At 44.4% G+C, this 21,245-nt stretch overlaps 1 protein-coding gene across 1 annotated transcript in view; it reads left to right on the forward strand.

Moving 5' to 3' along the window:
* Positions 1 to 21,245, forward strand: part of LOC110508889 (calsyntenin-2) — a 267,259-nt gene that overhangs the window by 199,455 nt on the left and 46,559 nt on the right. The window contains exons 3-6 of the mRNA XM_036966206.2: positions 2,912 to 3,107; positions 4,525 to 4,733; positions 11,939 to 12,088; positions 20,109 to 20,294. Coding sequence (XP_036822101.1) covers positions 2,912 to 3,107; positions 4,525 to 4,733; positions 11,939 to 12,088; positions 20,109 to 20,294 — 741 coding nt within the window. The remainder of the gene's footprint in view (positions 1 to 2,911; positions 3,108 to 4,524; positions 4,734 to 11,938; positions 12,089 to 20,108; positions 20,295 to 21,245) is intronic.

The raw sequence follows: 21,245 nt of genomic DNA on the forward strand, positions 1-21,245 counted from the left end.
CTAGATAGATGCCCATAGGCTGTGTTAACACAGGCAGCCCAATTCTGATCTTTTCTCACTAATTGGTCTTTTGACCAATCACATCAGGACTTTTCATTGGTCAAAAGACCAATTAGTGAAAAAAGATCAGAATTGGGCTGCCTGTGTAAACACAGCCTTAGAGGTCCAGATGGGCAAGCTCAGGGTTTGCACCAACTTTCAGGGATTACAGAGAACAGAAAACGTTCAAAGAGGAGGAACTAGACTTGAGTTCAAAATGTAAATAAAGACAGCTTCAGTTTTGTTTTACTTTTCACTTAAGCTTTGTGTGTTCAGAGTCCTAATGGCAGATGCTAACTTGGGCACAGACTGGTGCAAATATTGAGTAAGTAAGGTCACTTCTTCAGTAGATGGCACAGGAGGCTAGTGAGAGGAGGACGGCTCATAATAATGACTGTAATGAAGTGAATGGAATAGTATCAATTACAATGAATCGATGTGTTTTGATGTCTGTGAAAGAACATCCAAAGTACCGTAACCTGATCTTTGCAAAACACATGCAGAGGAGTACGACTAGGTTTTGACATTTCAGAGGTTCAATTGGAGGTGAGCGTGGACAACACCTGGCACAGAGAAAGCAATGCTCTTTTCCAGCTCAAATTGTTCAATAGAGATTCAATATGCTCAATTTCATTAACTTTTCTCTGAATAATTTTAGCTGACTCTCACACTTCCAACCAAACTATAGCACTGTTTCACATTTACTGTGAAAACATCCACTTCCTGTAAGATATATGCCAAAGAGATCAGGCCCAACATGGTGAGATTCAGATAAATAGCTGACTATTAGAGCTCATCTCCCAGCAGTGTTTGTGAGAGGCAATCTAATTGCTGTTCAAGAGAGATTCAAGGTGCTCTTATGCTGACATGATAAGAAACTTGTTCCCTGAAATCTGTCTGTCTTTACCATTTCCATCGGCCGTCAATACGTTCCCTGACCCTGGCTCCTTGCCCTTAACCAGAAACATACATTTGTGCCCAACCAGATGGAGCGGACAAGGGCTGTGCATCAGAACCAAACTACTAAGTGAAAATGTTTTTATTTTATTCCAAGTACTCTGTACATTTGTGTATTTTATATATAGTGTATGATTGTTTCTGTTATTTTCATATTGTCTCCCCCTTCCTCCCTCTCCATCTAACTAAATATTTGGACAGCGCTGGATGTGCAGAGCCTTGATGTGCTTATCTTTCCCCTCGCACGCCGCCCACTGTGTTTTGGATTATTATTTTCTCCCTCTGTGCACCTCGCCGCCTATAGTGGTGGTTTCATTTCGATAAGGCATTGAAATATAGAGGGGAAATTTAAACCGCAAGCCCAGGCAGCAGCACGGACATGCGGACCGCAGAGGGTAAATTGTTATTTCACCATTACGGATGGAGAGAGAACTGAACGGGTTGAATAAAAATAAAAAATGAGAGAGAAAGAGCGAGGGATGAAAAATGGAGGAGAGAGAGAAAGAGAGATAGAATATGTTTGGCTTATCAGAGCTTGGCAGTTGGGCTTGTGCACACAAGGGATAGCCCTGGCACTTTATGTTCCTGACGTCCTGCTGGGATTTAGGTCGGCTGTCACGGGGTCAGGGGCGCGAGGCTTTCCCTTAAGGCCATTTCCCCAAATCCCTGAAAAGAACACTCACAGAAAGATAGAGACAGTTCCAGAATCAGAAACCTGTTTTTTTTTTTAAAAGCAAAAAGAGCAAAACAAAATGTAAATTTGTGAGTTGGCGTAGCATATCTGTACTTATTTCCTTCTTGACTACACCTGGTACACCTGGTACACCTGGTGTCAGGCCCCTACTTCATTTCTGTCACTGAGATATGCTGACAAAGATCATTGTGTTCAGCAGTGGGACTGACTCAAATATGAGGTGATGTCTCAACAAGTTCATGAACAATGTGTATCGCCCAATATTGCATTGCCTCTGAACAAGTTGAGGATATTGTAGGGAGGATTGGAGGGATTTGTGAACCTACTACACCAAGAGGTTTGGAAGTCTTACAAGATCACCAAGTGTTGGTCCAATGGACGAGGTTTACCACCCTACCCCATCACCAAGAAAGTGTTCTCCAGTGTTTCTCTTAAAAGACAATCACACAACTCTTGCTGTGCCACCAATGGTAGGAAACGGTTTGTCAATCCCACTTCTGACACCAGTGTAGTGAATGTGGGAAACAGTCAGTAGCAAGGCTTGAACCAGAGACCCTGACAAGGCAAACACACACTCTGTGTCACAACTACACTCTGTGTCATAAGGGAAGTCGTGCTTACATATGACAACTTCAATCTGACTCATTCAACAAGGTAAAACTATTTTTTTACAACAAACGATTGTATAAAATTATTCATGTCCAGCAGACAATTCAACTTCAGTTGAACTTGATTATCACACCACTTGTGCTATTAAAAGCTGAGATAGAAAACCAGCATGAACTCTCGTATATCTCCTATTGGAGACCATAAAAACTTTATTAAAAACCTAAGTTTTCTGGAAGGTGGCCTGGAGAGAGGAATATCGAAAAACTAAGCAAACACAAATTGCATTTCCTTTTCCCTGTCTGGCCTGGCACGACATGATGCCACCGAGGCAATTACAACTGCAGAACTGAGGCAATTACAACTGCAGAACACTGTTTCAGTCTCTTAGCAGCGCAGCTGTTTCTTGCCACCACCTCTTAAAACATACACAATGTCCTTGACAACAGTCTTTAGAGTGGCGGCATGCAGAGACATTTCCAGGTCTGATCTGTAAATAGGTTGACACACTTTTAATCCTTTCTCTCTACCTTGTTTCCTCTCTACCCCTCTTGTCCTCCTCCTCCATCTCCTCCTCCTCCTCCTCCTCCATCTCCTCCTCCTCCTCTTGTTCAGGGGAGATCTGTGCATTTAAGATCCACGGGCAGGAGGCCCCGTTCGAGGCGGTGGTCCTGAACAGGACATCAGGGGAGGGGGTCCTGAGGGCCAAGGGCCCAGTGGACTGTGAGACCCAGAAGGAGTACACCTTCATCATCCAGGCTTACGACTGTGGGGCGGAGGCCAGTGGAGCCAGCTGGAAGAAGTCACATAAGTAAGGAAGGGTGTGTTGGGTACGGGGGTTGGTGTGTGTGTGTGTTGGAGGGAATGTTGGGGGGTTGGTGTGTGTGTGTGTGTGTCGGGTACGGGGGTTGGTGTGTGTGTGTGTTGGAGGGAATGTCGGGGGGTTGGTGTGTGTGTGTGTGTCGGGTACGGGGGTTGGTGTGTGTGTTGGAGGGAATGTCGGAGGGTGTGTGTGTGTATGTGTGTTGGAGGGAATGTCGGAGGGTGTGTGTGTGCGCCTGTATCTTTGTAGAATGTGTGTTTGTGAGATGGATTTTTGTAAAACATGATGCATTGCACAAGCAAACTGATATGTCCCTACATGCCCATGCCACGTGTACAGTATGTGGGTCCTACAGTTGTTCTCAAAACTATGGTCGTAGACAGTGACAGATCACATCCACTGTGCAATACCTAGTCACAGCTGAGACTTCCTCAATGTTCAGCTCGTGGGATGTTTTTAATTAATAAAGGCCTGAAGGATCCTTATGAGCCAGACAGTTGTGGACAACCGCAAATCAGGCCCTACATCCCTGCTCTGATGAAGTGCTATTGAAAGCTGTTGTCTAGGGCAACGACTAAGGCGGATACTGAGAGAGAGGGAGGGATTTCACAGCTTGGGCTTCTTTGATGAATGTCACTTAACATAGAGAGATGGTACTGCGTGTGCGTGCGTACGTGCGTGCGGGCGTGTGTGTGCGTGTGTGTGTGTGTGTGTGCGTGTGTGTGTGTGTGTGTGTGCGTGTGTGTGTGCGTGTGCGTGTGTGTGTGTGTGTGTGTGCGTGCGCCTCAGCTAAGCAGCATCACTGCAGGACATTCTAAGTAGGTCTCATTAAGTGAATGTCTTTAATTAGGAAGACATGCTACAGCAACAGACCCACCATCGCTTCTTGTCACACAAGGTCATTGTCAGGACTTATTTAAATAATACTAAGATATTGAAAATATTACTTTAGTGTTTAGTGTTGTTTGGGGATTGTTTTACATAATACAAAGAAGAGGCCCTGAACCAACCTAGATGTAGTGAGGATAGCTCTCATTTGCTCCGGGGCCAAAAAATGGCATCACTACCAACCTTTTTTACAGTACAACTATCCGTGACTAGGATTTGACTTTGTCTGGACTGCTCTCATGTTTCTCTCTCTCTTGTTCTCTCAGCTGGTAACGAGATTATGAGCGGATTTGTATTGTATGTTATGGTTTGTTGTTTCTGTTTTTGAGAGTTTAATAGGGGTTTGGGTTTGAAGACGTTGAGTATTTTGTAATCATTAGTACTTATTTTGTCATGTTGGAAGAAAGAGTATCAACGATATCGGTCTTACTGCCTCTCTCGCTCTCTCTCTCTCTCTCTCTCTCTGTCGCTCTCTCTCTCTCTCTGCTGCTCTCTCTCTTTCTCTCTCTCTCTCCAGGGCAGTGGTTCACATCCAGGTGGATGACGTAAATGAGTTCTCTCCTGTGTTCCGGGAGCCTATGTACCACGCATCAGCAATGGAAGGGAAGATCTATGACAGCATCCTGCAGGTAGAGGCCTGGGACCAGGACTGTTCCCCGCAGTACAGCCAGATCTGCAACTATGACATCGTCACCTCCAACACGCCCTTTGCCATCGACCGCAACGGTCAGTGACCTCTAACCCCCATCCCCTGACCGCACAACCTGCAGGTCAAAAGGCACAAGTATCCTCATCTCCTCCTGACTTTGCATTAGAGGTCAAATAATTTTGTCTCTCTCCACACACTCTTCATTCAGGAAACAATGTCAACTCTGTCACAGGGGTCAACTTGGTGACACTTTACTTTCCGTAACAGCGGGGACACAAACTGTTCCTCAGGCCATCAAATTGGCTAGGCATCATTTTTATACAGTCACCATCAGAAGTTTGTATTTAGACCGAGTTACAGTCCTTACACATGGCCCATGCGGAAATTGAACTCACAAAGTTGCTGTTGCCAGAATTCTTCTCCAACCCACTGAACTTAGTTCATTCTATTCAAAGTGCATCTCTCATACCATGTGTCAGTGTGCTGTATTCATGGACTCTTAAAATCACATATGTCAGAGTCAAGGCCCGCGGGCCACATCCGGCCCGCAAGAAGGTTTTTTACGGCCCCTGGGATGATCTTGATTTATTATTAGAACCGGCCCGCAGCAAGCCGGCAGCCCGCAGATCTTTTACACGCACCAATACTACATTTCCCACAATGCAAAGGTGACGCACCGAGCAGTAGGCTGCTTCATTTCAATATTTATTGGCACAGCAGTCGTCAGCATCACAGTAAAATTAACTTTCAGATACCCATCAAAAATGGCAAAACGGAAGGTGGATACTGAGAACCGGGGGTTTCAAACAAGGTGGGAGTCGGAGTATATGTTCACGAAGGTAGCTGGAAAACCTGTGTGTCTTCTGTGTGGAGAAAGTGTGGCGGTACTGAAAGAGTATAATCTGAGACGACATTATGAAACGAAACACGCGGACAAAAACAAGAATATGGACATGGAACAAAGGCTACAAAAGGCAGAGGAATTAAAACGAGGCCTCAAATCTCGACAGGCTCTGTTCAAAAAAGCCAAATCACAAGGCCAGGCTGCTGTCAAGGCCAGTTTTATTTTGGCAGAAGAGATCGCTAAATCAGCCCGGCCATTTACGGAGGGGGATTTCATCAAAAACTGCATGATTAAAGTTTGTGACGAAGTTTGCCCAGAAAAAAGGCAACTCTTTTTAAATGTGAGTCTGAGCAGAAACACCATTGCCGAGAGAGTAGACCAGTTGTCCATCAATCTAAAAGAGCAGCTTGTGAAAAAGGGAAAAGATTTTATTGCATATTCCTTGGCTGTGGATGAGAGCACCGACATTTCTGACATTGCCCAGTTGTCAATTTTCATCCGCGGAGTGGACTCCAACCTAAGCGTGACAGAGGAGTTTTTGGCTTTACGTCCTATGCATGGCACAACTACGGGGCATGATTTGTATGAAGAGGTGTCAAGATGTGTAAATGAGATGGAGCTGCCTTGGGAAAAACTCGTGGGTTTGACAACCGACGGAGCACCTGCGATGTGTGGACACAGGAGCGGACTGGTGGCGAAGATACGGGAAAAGATGCAAGAGGAAAACGCGACAGGTGAGCTGACAGCTTATCATTGTATCATACACCAGGAAGCGTTGTGCGGTAAAGCCTTGAAAATGGAGCATGTAATGAGCATCATCACGCGCACAGTTAACTTTATCAGAGCCAAAGGTTTGAATCACCGCCAGTTCAAGGCATTTCTGACGGAGTTAGAAACGGAGCATGGTGATTTGCCTTATCACACAGAGGTGCGATGGCTAAGCCAGGGAAAGGTGCTTCAAAGATGTTTCGAGCTTCGTGAGGAGATTTGTCTGTTCTTGGACAGCAAAGGGAAAGACACAACACAACTCCGAGACGAAATGTTTCTGTGTGAAATGGCTTTTCTGTGTGACATTACGAGTCATCTGAATGCAATAAACTTGCAGCTGCAGGGTCGGGATCGTGTCATCTCTGATATGTACAGTACAGTGAAGGCATTTAAAACCAAACTGACTCTGTGGGAGACGCAGATGCGGAAAGAAAATTTTAGCCACTTTCCCAGCTGCCAGACCATGAAAGAGAAGCTCTCTACCAGTGCGTTCCCGAGCACACAGTTGGCTGATAAAATAGGTATGCTTGCCGCTGACTTTCGACGCCGATTTGCTGACTTTGAAGCACAAAAAAGCAGGTTGGAACTGCTCGGTAACCCATTTGCTGTTGACGTGGAAAGCTCACCACCAAACCTCCAAATGGAGTTGATTGACCTCCAATGCAATGATGCACTGAGGGCAAAATATGCGGCAGTGGGTGCTGCGGAGTTCGCCCGTTTCCTCCCCGGCACAATGCCCCAGCTGCGCATCCAGGCTGCTCAAACGTTGTCTATGTTTGGCAGCACATACCTGTGTGAACAACTGTTTTCTTTGATGAACCTGAACAAAACATCACACAGAAGTCGACTTACTGCTGAACCCCTCCACTCAATTCTGAGGATTTCTTCAGCTCAGAGCCTTACCCCGAACATTGATGAACTTGTGGAAAAGATGGGACACCACCAAGTATCACCCTCAACCTCAAACAAGTGAACATTACTGTGCAATCACATATTTAGAGTTTTTACTCAGTTCAAGTTTAAAAGTTAAAATTTAATATTTGTTTTCACTGCATGTTACTTCTCCTTAAACAAAGTGTTGTTTTTGATTAATAGATTTTTGCACTTTATTTTTTTGTATTTCAATCCAATTATATTTTAAAAATATTTCAGTTGAGTGGATGATAGAAAATTGCTATTATTGTTTTTTCTTTGAAGTAAATTTAGCCCACTTTTGCTAAAATAGAAAATATAGTCTACTGATGGTGCCTTGAATACCGGTTTCTTTCATTTAATGTTCATGTTATGGGGATATTTATATAAAGGAAATTTGTCTTTTGTGTCTGTTGAAAATTAAAGATTACTGACAGAGCCATAAGAAAATATTGCTTTATTTATCTGATCATATTGTAATATATTTGTTAGGTTTTCAGTAGGTTCAATTAGGTTCACTAGACTATATGCGTCATTTAAAAATTTTTCAATGAACATTCGAACAGTCCGGCCCTCGTCTTGTAGCTGATTTTTTTATTTGGCCCTCCGTCCATTTGACTTTGACACCCCTGCTTAAAATGCTTCCCCATTCATCCTCTGATCACAGTGCAGTGTTATACAGAGTGATCTGAAACTGGATCCAGCTCTGTGTGATCAGCGGGAAAACAAGGACGAGTGGAGCGGACAGGCCAAAATGACATCAGATACTCCACAGCTTGCCATCTCTGCTAGCCTCTCTCCTCCCGCTCTCCTCTCTCTCTTTTTCTTCCTTCCTCTCTCTTTCTCTCTCCATCCCCACCTCCTTTCGTTTCTATCTCTCTGTTTGTTCCCCTCTCTCTCTTTCTTAATGTCTTCCTCCCTGTCTGGTACCTCTGATGTCCACTGGCACGGCTCAGGCGCCTCTGTGACCCCCAGGGGACAGCAGGTTGGCACTTTCATGGCTCCCGCGCGCCATGCCAGCTCCACGGCTGCCAGTCGCCTTGCCTCCTATGGCCCTCCCAGGCTCTGCAGTGCGACTGGCACTTGTGGTGATCAAATAGAGCTGAGTGTAGTGATGCTTGTGGGCCACCAGAGTGTGTTTTTTACAGAGAGGGCTTCTGGCTCCATCATTAACCGTTAGGCCTGAGTAAGTTATTAAATAAAACAGGCCTGTCTGCCCTCTGTAGCTCAGGGAGGGAAGGAGAGAGAGAGATGAGTGAGTGAGGAAGGGAGAGACTAACCACTGGAACACATGAACAGAGCACAACTCAGGATATAAAGAAGTACTTTTAATCATGTCTCTCCACCAGTTGGTAAATCTCCCATTACAATTTCTATAGAAATTTGTTTAATAACCCTGTTGGAGTAAAAAAGTCTAATCTAGTCTCGTTAGACATACACCTCAAATAATGGTGAACTTGAGAATTGGGTCCTGGAGAGCTGTAGTGTGTGCTAGTTTTCACAGAGACTACACATTGGGACAGCAATGGGAGATGAGGCTGGGACCAGAGATCCATCTTGTAAATGGGACCTGTTAGCTGTCACTGGTGATGTCTCATTTGTAACCTACAGTATACCCTGCCTGGGTCAGATTCTATCGTGGTATTAGATGCATCACAGTTGCATGAATTGCATTCAATCGAAGAAAAAACAATGCCATCTCTCCTCAGTTCCCTAAAGTGTCATTTAGGATAGAATCCATACAACTCATTGTTGTCAATGGGAGATTTCCACAGAATAATGAGTTGTGCATGGATACTGTCCATTGAGACCAGTGTAACCACCCCCACAGCCATTGAGACCAGTGTAACCACCCCCACAGCCATTGAGACCAGTGTAACCACCACCACAGCCATTGAGACCAGTGGAACCACCACCACAGCCATTGAGACCAGTGGAACCACCACCACAGCCATTGAGACCAGTGTAACCACCACCGCAGCCATTGAGACCAGTGGAACCACCACCACAGCCATTGAGACCAGTGTAACCACCACCACAGCCATTGAGACCAGTGTAACCACCACCACAGCCATTGAGACCAGTGTAACCACCACCACAGCCATTGAGACCAGTGGAACCACCACCACAGCCATTGAGACCAGTGTAACCACCACCACAGCCATTGAGACCAGTGGAACCACCACCACAGCCATTGAGACCAGTGGAACCACCACCACAGCCATTGAGACCAGTGGAACCACCACCACAGCCATTGAGACCAGTGGAACCACCACCACAGCCATTGAGACCAGTGTAACCACCACCACAGCCATTGAGACCAGTGGAACCACCACCACAGCCATTGAGGTGGAACTACAGTACAGTGTTTTGTCTGAATAAAAGCCTCATTTTGATTCACTGCATGACATGAATCAACACAATCAGAGCTAACAACATACCCCTCCACTAACGCTCCGAACCAGATTCACAGAAGGATGTGAGAGACTGAGATATTCTCCTTTTCCAGGGAACATCATGTTCGTAGTACCCATCTGGGAGTGGCGCTGTCCAGGTTTGAGGGCTCACACTGCTCCTGACCTCTCCTCTCTTCTCCTGTCCTCTCCGCTGTCTCCTTTACAGCATCAGGACCATAGAGATACAACTATAAAGAGGCTGAACTCATAAGTTCCCAAACCATAATTCCTCTCCAGTGCTCTATCTCTATGATCCAGACCCAGGCACACTCTCAGACAACCAAACTGACTCGAGGCTGCTAGCGAGTACACTGAAAATAGACCTAATTTAGGGAAGGTGGGAAAACAAATTCAAACTCAGTTTGGACACACCTATTCATTCCAGGGTTTTTCTTTATTTTACTATTTTCTACATTGTAGAATAATAGTGAAGACATACAAACTATGAAATAACAAACATGGATTCATGTAGTAACCAAAAAAGGGTTAAACAAATCAAAATATATGTTATATATCAGATTCTTTAAAACAGCCAGCCTTTGCCTTGATGCACACTCTTTGCACAATCTTGGCATTCTCTCAACCAGTTTCATGAGGTAGTCACCGGGAATGCATTTCAATTAACAGGTATGTCTTGTTAAAAGTTAATTTGTGGACATTTCTTTCCTTCTTAATGTGTTTGAGCCAATCAGTTGTATTGTAACAAGGTAGGGGTGGTATACAGAAGATAGCCCTATTTGGTAAAAGACCAAGTCCATATTATGGCAAGAACAGCTCAAATAAGAAAAGAGAAATGACAGTCCATCATTACTTTAACACATTAAGTTCAGTCAATCAGGAAAATTTCAAGAACTTTGAAAGTTTCTTCAAGCGCAGTCGCAAAAACCATCAAGCGCTATGATGAAACTGGATCTCATAAGGACCGCAACAGGGACAGAAGACCCAGAGTAACCTCAGCTGCAGAGGATAAGTTCATTAGAGTTACCAGCCTCAGAAATTGCAGCCCAAATAAATGCTTCACAGAGTTCAAGTAACAGACACATCTCAACATCAACTGTTCAGAGGAGACTGCATGAATCAGGCCTTCATGGTCGAATTGCTGCAAAGAAACCACTACTAAATGACACCAATAAGAAGAAGAGACTTGCTTGGGCCAAGAAACTTGAGCAGTGAACATTAGACCAGTGGAAATCTGTTCTTTGGTCTGATGAGTCCAAATTTGAGATTGTTGGTTACAACCGCCGTGTCTTTGTGAGACGCAGAGTAGGTGAACAGATTATCTCAGCATGTGTGGTTCCCACCGTGAAGCATGGAGGAGGAGGTGTGATGGTCTGGGGGTGCTTTGCTGGTGACACTGTCAGTGATTTATTTGTAATTCAAGGCACACTTAACCAGCATGGCTACCACAGCATTCTGCAGCAATACGCCATCCCATCTGGTTTGCACTTAGTGGGGACTATAATTTGTTTTTCAACAGGACAATGACCCAGCACACCTCCAGGCTGTGTAAGAGCTATTTGACCAAGAAAGAGAGTGATGAGTGCTGCATCAGATGACCTGGCCTACACAATCACCTGACCTCAACTGACTTGAGATGGTTTGGGATGAGTTTGACCGCAGAGTGAATTAAAAGCAGCCAACAAGTGCTCAGCATATGTGGGAACTCCTTCAAGACTGTTGGAAAAGCATTCCAGGTGAAGCTGGTTAAGAGAATGCCAAGAGTGTGCAAAGCTGTCATCAAGGCAAAGGGTGGCTACATTGAAGAATCTAAAATATATTTGGATTTGTTTAACACTTTTTTGGTTACTACATGATTCCATATGTGTTGTTTCATAGTTTTGATATCTTTACTATAATTCTACAAAATAGTAAAAAATAAAGAAAAACCCTTGAATGAGTAGGTGTGTCCAAACTTTTGATACTGGTACTTTTGATACTGGTACTGTATTTAAGGTACACTCAGAAAAAAGGAGCTATCTAGAACCTAAAATGGTTCTTCCGCTGTTCCCATAGGAGAATTCTTTGAAGAACCCTTTCCAAGTTCCAAGTAGAACCATTCTGGTTCCAGATAGAACCCTTTTGGGTTCAATATCGGACCGTTTCAACAGAGGGTTCTACATGGAACCAAAAGGGTCTTAGAGTCTGACGAGCCTTGCGGATGTAGATGGCAAAGGAACTCAGTAAAATGAATTGTAAAATAGGTTTATTCTTTGACTCCAGAAATACAATCTTTGCAGAAGATATCAGTGACTATGAGTTTCTTGAGTGCATCCATATTTACATTTACATTTTCCTTCTCTAGGCAACATCAGAAACACGGAGCGTCTGAGCTACGACAAGAAGCAGCGCTACAAGGTCATGGTGACCGCCTTCGACTGCGGCCAGAAGAGGGCGACGGAGAGTGTGGCGGTGCACATCGACGTCAAGCCTGTCTGCAAACCTGGCTGGCAAGGTGAGTCTAATCAAAGAAGTACACACACTGCTTAGATCTGAGTTGCAGATCCCAAAAGATACTACTAACAGGTTGCTAATTAGTGTGGGTTCCCACATGTTAGAGGAACACTGTATTTATATTTTATTTATTTAACTAGGCAAGTCAGTTAAGAACTAATTCTTATTTTACAATGACGGCCTACCCCGGCCAAACCCTCCCCTACCCGGGCGACGCTGGGCCTGTTGTGCGCTGCCCTATAGGACTCCTGATCACGGCCGGTTGTGATACAGCCCATTATCGAACCAGGGTCTGTAGTGATGCCTCTAGCACTAGGATGGAGTGCTTTAGACCGCTGCACCACTCGGGAGTATCTGGTGAAGAGCAGCAGAAATCGATTGCTTCCACTGAGATTGAAGGACATTTTTAGGGGTGTTATCTAATATTTTGCAGATGAACATACCAGACAGTCTACACAGCTGGTGAACAAGTCTACACAGCTGGTACACAAAGACCAAGGTCAGGCTCGGATTGGGGCCACATGATTCTTGACCAACAAACCTTCCTTTACTTCTCACAAAATGGTTGCAGGCATGTCTCTTAGATTCTCTGCGGTCGCATTGGACTGTTCTTTCCTCCATCTCCACCCATATGCCACAGCAGTCTGCTTTCAGGGAAAAAGGAGCTCTCATCATCCCCGTGGGGGCTTATAGCTACAATATCACACTCCTGGCTCTGGATCTTACAGTCCTCCTCGACTCGACTCTGTTTACCCGACCAATCCAGGTCAATGGCCCCTGTGGAGAAGGGAAGACGGGGATACAGCGGCATTCTAGACAGAGAGAAAGAGAGAGAGAAGGATAGATAGGGGAGAGAAGAAAGGAGAGGGGCTTTTAGCATATCCCGTTTTAGAATAAAGCCTTTTAGTGTCTTGGGAACTTGCCTGGATCTTGTCTCGGACTACTGTAGCATGTGCAGACTGAAAGCCTTTATAAGAGGACAGGGTCCCCCACTGCTTCCCTGTCAGATGTCAGTAGGCCACGTCAGGAGAAGAAAGGCTGGGGAGACATGCGCTGGATATTTCACCTTAACCCAATTGGAAGAAATCACTCCTTTCTTGAAAGGGCAAACAATGACAGAATGGCCACACCTCCACTGTTTGGTTAAAAGCTGAGGGATGGATGCAAGGAATGACAGATGACATTGATGATATAAAAATTAGAGTTTTAACCATGTTTTAAGGCTATACAGCGTTTGTTTAGAATTACAATATTTACAAACAGTAGAGTAAAACAAGTGTATATTTTGGTTTCTGATTGACTAAGTTTTAGAGGCATTTCTAAGTTATATTCTTGAAGAACCATTGGGTATATACATTGAGTGTACAAAATATTAGGAACACCGTCCTTATATGGAGTTGTACCGCTCCTTTTGCCCTCAGAACAGCCTCAATTCCTCTGAGCATGGGCTCTACAAGGTGTTGAAAGTGTTCCACAGTGATGCTGGCCCATGTTGACTTCAATGCTTCCCACAGTTGTGTCAAGTTGCCTTGTTTTGTACACTCAGTGTATATATTTACTGTAAAAGTACAATAACTGGATGCAGCCATCGCAGATTGCGAATTTTAAAGACAGTGTGTGATTCCTCCTGCTGGAAATGTGTCCAGAGTTGTTCCAATACCTGGGTGGAGGCTCACACAGTAGTGGGGGATGGCTTAATACTAAAGGGCAACTCTCCATGAGACACTCCACTGTAAATGTCATCTTCAAATAAAGCTGTACATTTTTATCTACTAGTCCTCAATGCCATGGCAACGGTACATACTGCAAAGTACAGTACAGTGTCACATTCCCACCGTCTTTGCATTTGAAAGGAGTCATCAGTCCTCCCCTCGGAGGAATAATAAATATGTTAAACTCACACAAAGGCTCTCAAATGTCTAAAATTCCAGCCATAATCCACCATAGGCTAGCCGTTAACCTTACATATATATAATCAAATTAAATTGTATTTGTCACATGCGCTGAATACAACAGGTACACCTTACAGTGAAATGCTTACTTACAAGCCCTTAACCAGCAATGCAGTTCAAGAAATATAGTTAATAAAATATTTACTAAATAAACAATCTATTCAATCACAAGGTAACACAAGAAATTTACATAACAATAATGAGGCTCGCGGCCTCCCGGGTGGCGCAGTGGTTAAGGGCGCTGTACTGCAGCGCCAGCTGTGCCATCAGAGTCCCTGGGTTCGAGCCCAGGCTCTGTCGTAACCGGCCGCGACCGGGAGGTCCGTAGGGCGACGCACAATTGGCCTAGCGTCGTCCGGGTTAGGGAGGGATTGGTCGGTAGGGATCTCCTTGTCTCATCGCACACCAGCGACTCCTGTGGCGGGCCGGGCGCAGTGCGCGCTAGCCAAGGTTGCCAGGTGCACGGTGTAGCCTCCGACACATTGGTGCGGCTGGCTTCCGGGTTGGATGCGCGCTGTGTTAAGAAGCAGTACGGCTGGTTGGGTTGTGTATCGGAGGACACATGACATTCAGCCTTCATCTCTCCCGAGCCCGTACGGGAGTTGTAGCAATGAGACAAGATAGCAGCTACTACAACAATTGGATACCACGAAATTGGGGAGAAAAAGGGGTAAAATTCCCCCCAAAAATGTAAAAAATATATAAAAAAATAACGAGGCTCTATATACAGGGGGTACCGGTACAGAGTCAATGTGCAGGGGTACAGGTTATTCGAGGTAATTTGTAAAGTGGCTATGCATAGATAATAACCAGCGAGTAGCAGCAGTGTAAAAATAAAAGGGATTGCCATTTGTAAATAGTCCGTGTGGCCATTTGATTAGTTTAGTTGTTCAGCAGTCTTGTGGTTTGGGGGTAGAAGTTGTTAAGGAGCCTTTTGGTCCTAGACTGGCGCGCCGGTACCGCTTGACATGCGGTAGCAGAGAGAACAGTCCATGACTAGGGTGGCTGGAGTCCTTCCTCTGACATCACCTAGTATATAGGTCATGACTGTTAGTAAGCTTTGACGAAGTGATGTACTGGACCGTACGAACTTCCCTCTGTAGCGCCTTCCGTTCAGATGCTGAGCAGTTGCCATACCAGGGGGTAATGCAACTGGTCAGGATGCTCTCAATGGTGCAGCTATAGAACATTTTGAGGATCTGGGGACCCATGCCAAATCTTTTCAGTCTCCTGAGGGGGAATAGGTGTTGTCGTGCCCTCTTCACAACTGTCTTGGTGTGTTTGGACCATGATAGTTTGTTGGTGATGTGGACACCAATGACCTTGAAACTCTCGACCTGTTCCACTTCAGTCCTATAGTCCACGATCAGCTCCTTTGTCTTGCTCACATTGAGGGAGAGGTTGTTGTCCTGGCACCACATTGCCTGGTCTCTGACCTCCTCCCTATAGGCTGTCTCATCGTTGTCGATGATCAGGCCTACCACTGTTGTGTCATTAGCAAACTTAATGAGGGTGTTGGAGTCGTGCTTGGCCATGCAGTCGTGGGTTAACAGGGAGTACAGGAGGGGACTAAGCACACACCCCTGAGGGGCCCCAGTGTTGAGGATCAGCGTGGCAGATGTTTTGTTGCCTACCCTTACCATCTGGGTGGGGGAGCGGCCCATCAGGAAGTCCAGGATCCAGTTGCAGAGGGAGATATTTAGTCCCAGGGTCCTTAGCTTATTGATGAGCTTTGTGGGCGTTATGGTGTTGAACGCTGCACTGTAGTCAATGAACAGCATTCTCACACAGGTGTTCCTTTTATCCAGGTGGGAAAGGGTAGTGTGTTGGGGCGGTATGAGAATTGGAGTGGGTCTAGGGTTTCTGGCATGATGGTGTTGATGTGAGCCATGACCAGCCTTTCAAAGCACTTCATGGCTACTGATGTGAGTGCTACTGAGTGGTAATCATTTAGGCAGGTTATCTTCGCTTCATTGAGCACAGGGACTATGGTGGTCTGCTTGAAACATATAGGTATTACATACTCGGTCAGGGAGAGGTTGAAAATGTAATTGAAGACACTTGACAGTTGGTCCACGCATGCTTTGAGTACACGTCCTGGTAATCCTTCTGGCCCCGCGGCTTTGTGAATGTTGACCTGTTTAAAGGTCTTGCTCACATTGGATACGGAGAGCGGGATTTATTATAAGCGTCCGGATTAGTGTCCCACTCCTTGAAAGTGGCAGCTCTAGCCTTTAGCTCGATGCGGAAGTTGTCTGTAAACCATGGCTTCTGGTTGTGAAATGTATGTACGGTCACCGATGGGACGAGGCATTTATTGATGAAGCTGGTGACTGAGGTGGTATACTCCTCAATGCCATTGGATGAATCCCGGAACATATTCCAGTCTGTGCTAGTAAAACAGTCCTGTAGCATAGCATTCGCGTCATCTGACCACTTCTGTATTGAGCAAGTCACTGGTACTTCCTGCTTTAGTTGTTACTTGTTAGCAGGAATCAGGAGGATATAATTATGGTCAGATTTGCCAAATGGAGGGCGAGGGAGAGCTTTGTATGCATCTATGTGTGTGGAGTAAAGGTGATCTAGAGATTTTTATCCTCTGGTTGCACATTTAACATGCTGGTAGAAATGATGTAAAACTGATTTGTTTGCCTGCATTAAAGTCCGGCCACTAGGAGCGCCATTTCTGGATGAGCATTTTCTTGTTTGCTAATGGCCTTATACTGTTCATTGAGTGCGGTCTTAGTGCCAGCATCGGTTTGTGGTGGTAAATTGACGGCTACGAATAATATAGATGTAAACTATATTGGTAGATAGGGAGGTCTACAGCTTATCATGAGGTATTCTACCTCAGGCGAGCAATACCTATATAATCATTCAAATAAGATGAAATGAGGCATTAACATTTTATGGCTATATACTTCATAAAATCATTTATTTGACCTTAATAAAGGCGCACATGAAATGAGTATGATTTGTGTAATTGAAGAGAGAGCATATTGATATCATAGCACTACTTGAAATTGGTGCCTGCAAGATTTCTATGGCCTTCGAGACAATGCTGTTAGTATATTTTCATTACCAGGTGAGATAGATATTGTTTTGTTCTCACAAGAGGAAATTAAAACATGAGTATAACTCCCAATTAGAATCACAGGTGAAATAGAGAAATTCCTGCACCATTTCTTTTGCCAGCCATCTACCAACGCAGGTTGGCATTTATTGTAATGAATTTTGCCCTGGAGGTAGTTCTGCAGAGTGGTCATTTGCTGGCACAGGGCAAGATTCATGACAATAAACCTGCTCCAACAACATCCTCTCTCTGTCTGCCTCTCCCTGGTCATTATTTTCTCTGAATGTTTGACCTTGAATATATCAAGGAACAGACTCGACAGCTGTCAACTCTCTGCTCCACACACAGTAATAAAATGGTCATTACTGCTTCCTAGACTATAAAAAAGACCGGGTGCGGCGCACAGATACATATGGAGGGTAATCGAAATATAAACCGAGTGACAAAGATGACAGACTAAGCCTTGGGGTGGGTAGGGCTTCCCGCAATGGAGCTGTCATGTTCTTTAAGCATGTAATTCTACTCTCGCGTACTCTGTCTAACACTCTCGTTCTCGCTCTCACACTACATCTACCTTCTCTCTATCTGCCATCTTTCTGGTCATATGCCACCTATCATGGTTCATCTTTACAGCCGCCCATCCCATTCTCTCGCCATTTTCTGGTAATCTGGTATCACTTTGTTCTGGTAGAGAACCATCAATGTCACTGTAGACTTTTTCTGATGATATTGCCTCAGCACTTCAAATGTATTCTTATTTTATTCCACTTCCACACTCCTTTTCTATTCTACTGTTCGACTTAATTTCAGATTCTATTCCCCCCAATTCCTACTGCGATTCTGCGATTCTTCTGGCCCAATCAGCAGAGGCGATTTGACTCTATATTGCCTGTGGTGGTGAAAAGGCCTGCTGGGGAGTCCCTGCTGGGGACTCCCTGCCTGGTCTACACATCCCTTTGATAAAGACACTCTCTGAAGTAGAATATCTTACCTGGAGTGAGCTGAGCTTGGTCTACCAATCAATAATATATTTTGAGAGATGCCTGTAATTATGCATGTTGTTTGTGACATAATTGGGCAGTGATTCATGTCAAATGAATCCCTTTGTGGTGATATGTTAGCGTGTTTGTTAGCATTGATAGCAAAATTTGTCATTGTAGCATTGTAATTTTAGCTACATGACACTGAGTAGTCTAACACCTGAATTCAATTTAAGCTCAGACAGGACATCCTTTCATTCCTTCTGTCTCAGGTAAGGGTTATTGGTTTGATTTGGAAGGCCTTCCCAGCTAGCAAATGAGGAATTGGCCCAGAAGCGGCCCTCTTACGGGGGGCTGGAACTGATTTGAATTTGCCCGGAATCGGGTGTTGGACTCGGCCCGGAATCAAAATGAAGGACTGCCCAGAATCGGCCAAAGTACATGGGGCCGTTTCCGTCTACCAGAATTCAGCCGACTTTTCTGGGTATCGTACCAGAATCCCCCAGGAGCAGCCCGATGCAAATGTACATAAATGTCTACAAAATTACCTGAGGTCTCCCAGTCATTTTTACTATTATACATTTTATACACGCAAATTTTACCCACCCACAAAAAAACAGTTTGTGTCAGAGAAAACATCATACACCTACCTACCTGGTGATCGTGTCAGCGTGCATGCGCCTGGCCCACCACAGGAGTCACTACATGATGGGACAAGGACATCCCGGCCGGCCAAACCCTCCCCTAACTCGGACAACGCTGGGCCAATTGTGCGTCGCCTCCCAGTCGTGGCCGGCATGTGTCTTGAACCAGCATCTGTAGCAACGCAGTCTGCACTGCAATGCAGTGTCTTAGACCGCTGCGCCACTCGGGAGACTCCATGCACGGGAGACTCCAAGTTTTTAATCAGATTCACAAAGTATCAAAATACTAAAATACTACACAGGACTCTTAAAGAATTTCATTTAAATGTTAGTTGCATTTTTTTTATCACAGAAACAATGAGAAAGTATGGAAAAATAAATAATGAAATGTTAATTATATAAAGTAGCCCGTGTAATCATCAGCCCCAAACGGCCCGAGCCCCAAGTAATACATTTGGGACAGATAACTCACACCGGAATTGGCCTGAGCTCAATCCCCGCATCCTAGCCATAAGTAATACTGCTGAAGGCGGCACTGAATCGGGCCACATGATGTCGGCTGAGTCTGACTCTCAGCCGAGTGCCCCGACTTTCAGCCGGAATCGGCCCAGATCCACTGGGCTAGCTGGGATGATAGCAGGTCCCTGTCATGCGTGTCGCCAAAACAGCTGTGTGACATGGATTAGAAAGCACGGTTGGTTAGCGTAGCATAGCCTCCTGTATCAGAACCTCACTTCTTCCTAAGCTCCTTAGTGTGTGAAGTCACCTTTCAGCTTTAGTGAGGTGTGCTCCGTGATGCCTTCAATTCAGAGGCATTCAGTGGAACCCTTTGCCTCTGTAGTATTGTCGCTGTGGTTGAGCTAGCCTAGCGAAGGATACGACTGACCTTCATGCAGTGAAGTGAAGTGAATACTAAACCAGAATGGTATATAACAATATATGCCATTCAGCAGACACCTTTATCCAAAGCAACGTACAGTCATGCTGGCATACAATTTACATATGGGTGGCCACGGGAATCAAACCCACAACCCTGGAGGAGCAAACACCATGCTCTACCGACTGAGCCATACAGGACCAAAAAAAAGGCAAATAATATAACAGTAGGAGAGACTGAATTGGTCAGTGGCTGAATACATTTATCATTTCTAGGTGATTTATTTAATTTAGTTGTTTTGTTTTAGAAGGAATAAAAACATTTATATTTTGAAATGTTTGTGTCTAAAGTAGCAAAATTATGATAAAAGAGTTCAGTGTATTGTTGTGCAATCAAGCTAGCCTTGGGATCTGAATTAGCCTTCTAATTATTTGGACAAATTCATTTTCTATTGGAATAATAAACTACAATAATATTCTACTCTCTTTCTCCCAGGCTGGAACAAGCAAGTGGACTACGAGCCCGGGACAGGAAGTAAGCAGCTGTTTCCCAAGATGCACCTGGAGACATGTGACGGCCCGCTGTCGGCGGTGAGAGCCATGGTGGAGCTGCAGACCAGCCACATTGGGAAGGGCTGCGACCGAGAGACCTACTCCGAGAAGTCCATGCAGAAACTCTGTGGTAAGCCAATTAATAAGGAAAGAGAGGACAAAAGAAAATAATCAAATGTACCTAGAACATTTCAACCTGTGTGCGGTTACATAATGTGCCTCGTTAATTACCACCCATATCTAACAGTCAAATTATAAACAAGTAGGGGTATTTAAATGTAATTTGTAACACATAGGAAAGTGTATATTAAATCAACCTCATGAATAATTTTTATTAATAAGTGAACATGTTCATTGTGAAGAGTTGAACATGTGAAATGTCTCAGATTTGTACTGTATTTCTTCCTTGGATTTCTTTTCCTGTTGTGTAAAACTGAAGCGTGGTATGGTTGATTTGAACAATTCAATATGCAGCAATAACAGTTCATTGGTGGACTCTAGTCTAAGTCTTTAAGTGTTTGTGTAACGATGGCTACACAGGCATACTTAATATCCTCATATACTCATTTGGATTTCCATACTTCTTTAGTATGGAAAGTGATTTCCATACTTCTTTAGTATGCAAAGTGATTTCCATACTTCTTTAGTATGCAAAGTGATGTCCATACTTCTTTAGTATGCAAAGTGATGTCCATACTTCTTTAGTATGCAAAGTGATTTCCATACTTCTTTAGCATGCAAAGTGATGTCCATACTTCTTTAGTATGCAAAGTGATGTCCATACTTCTTTAGTATGCAAAGTGATTTCCATACTTCTTTAGCATGCAAAGTGATTTCCATACTTCTTTAGTATGCAAAGTGATGTCCATACTTCTTTAGTATGCAAAGTGATGTCCATACTTCTTTAGTATGCAAAGTGATTTCCATACTTCTTTAGCATGCAAAGTGATTTCCATACTTCCTTAGTATGCAAAGTGATGTCCATACTTCCTTAGTATGCAAAGTGATGTCCATACTTCCTTAGTATGCAAAGTGATGTCCATACTTCCTTAGTATGCAAAGTGATGTCCATACTTCCTTA

Source organism: Oncorhynchus mykiss, chromosome 28, assembly GCF_057628025.1.
Source record: "Oncorhynchus mykiss isolate SJ-2025 chromosome 28, ASM5762802v1, whole genome shotgun sequence".
In the NCBI taxonomy this organism is placed as follows: Eukaryota; Metazoa; Chordata; class Actinopteri; order Salmoniformes; family Salmonidae; genus Oncorhynchus; species Oncorhynchus mykiss.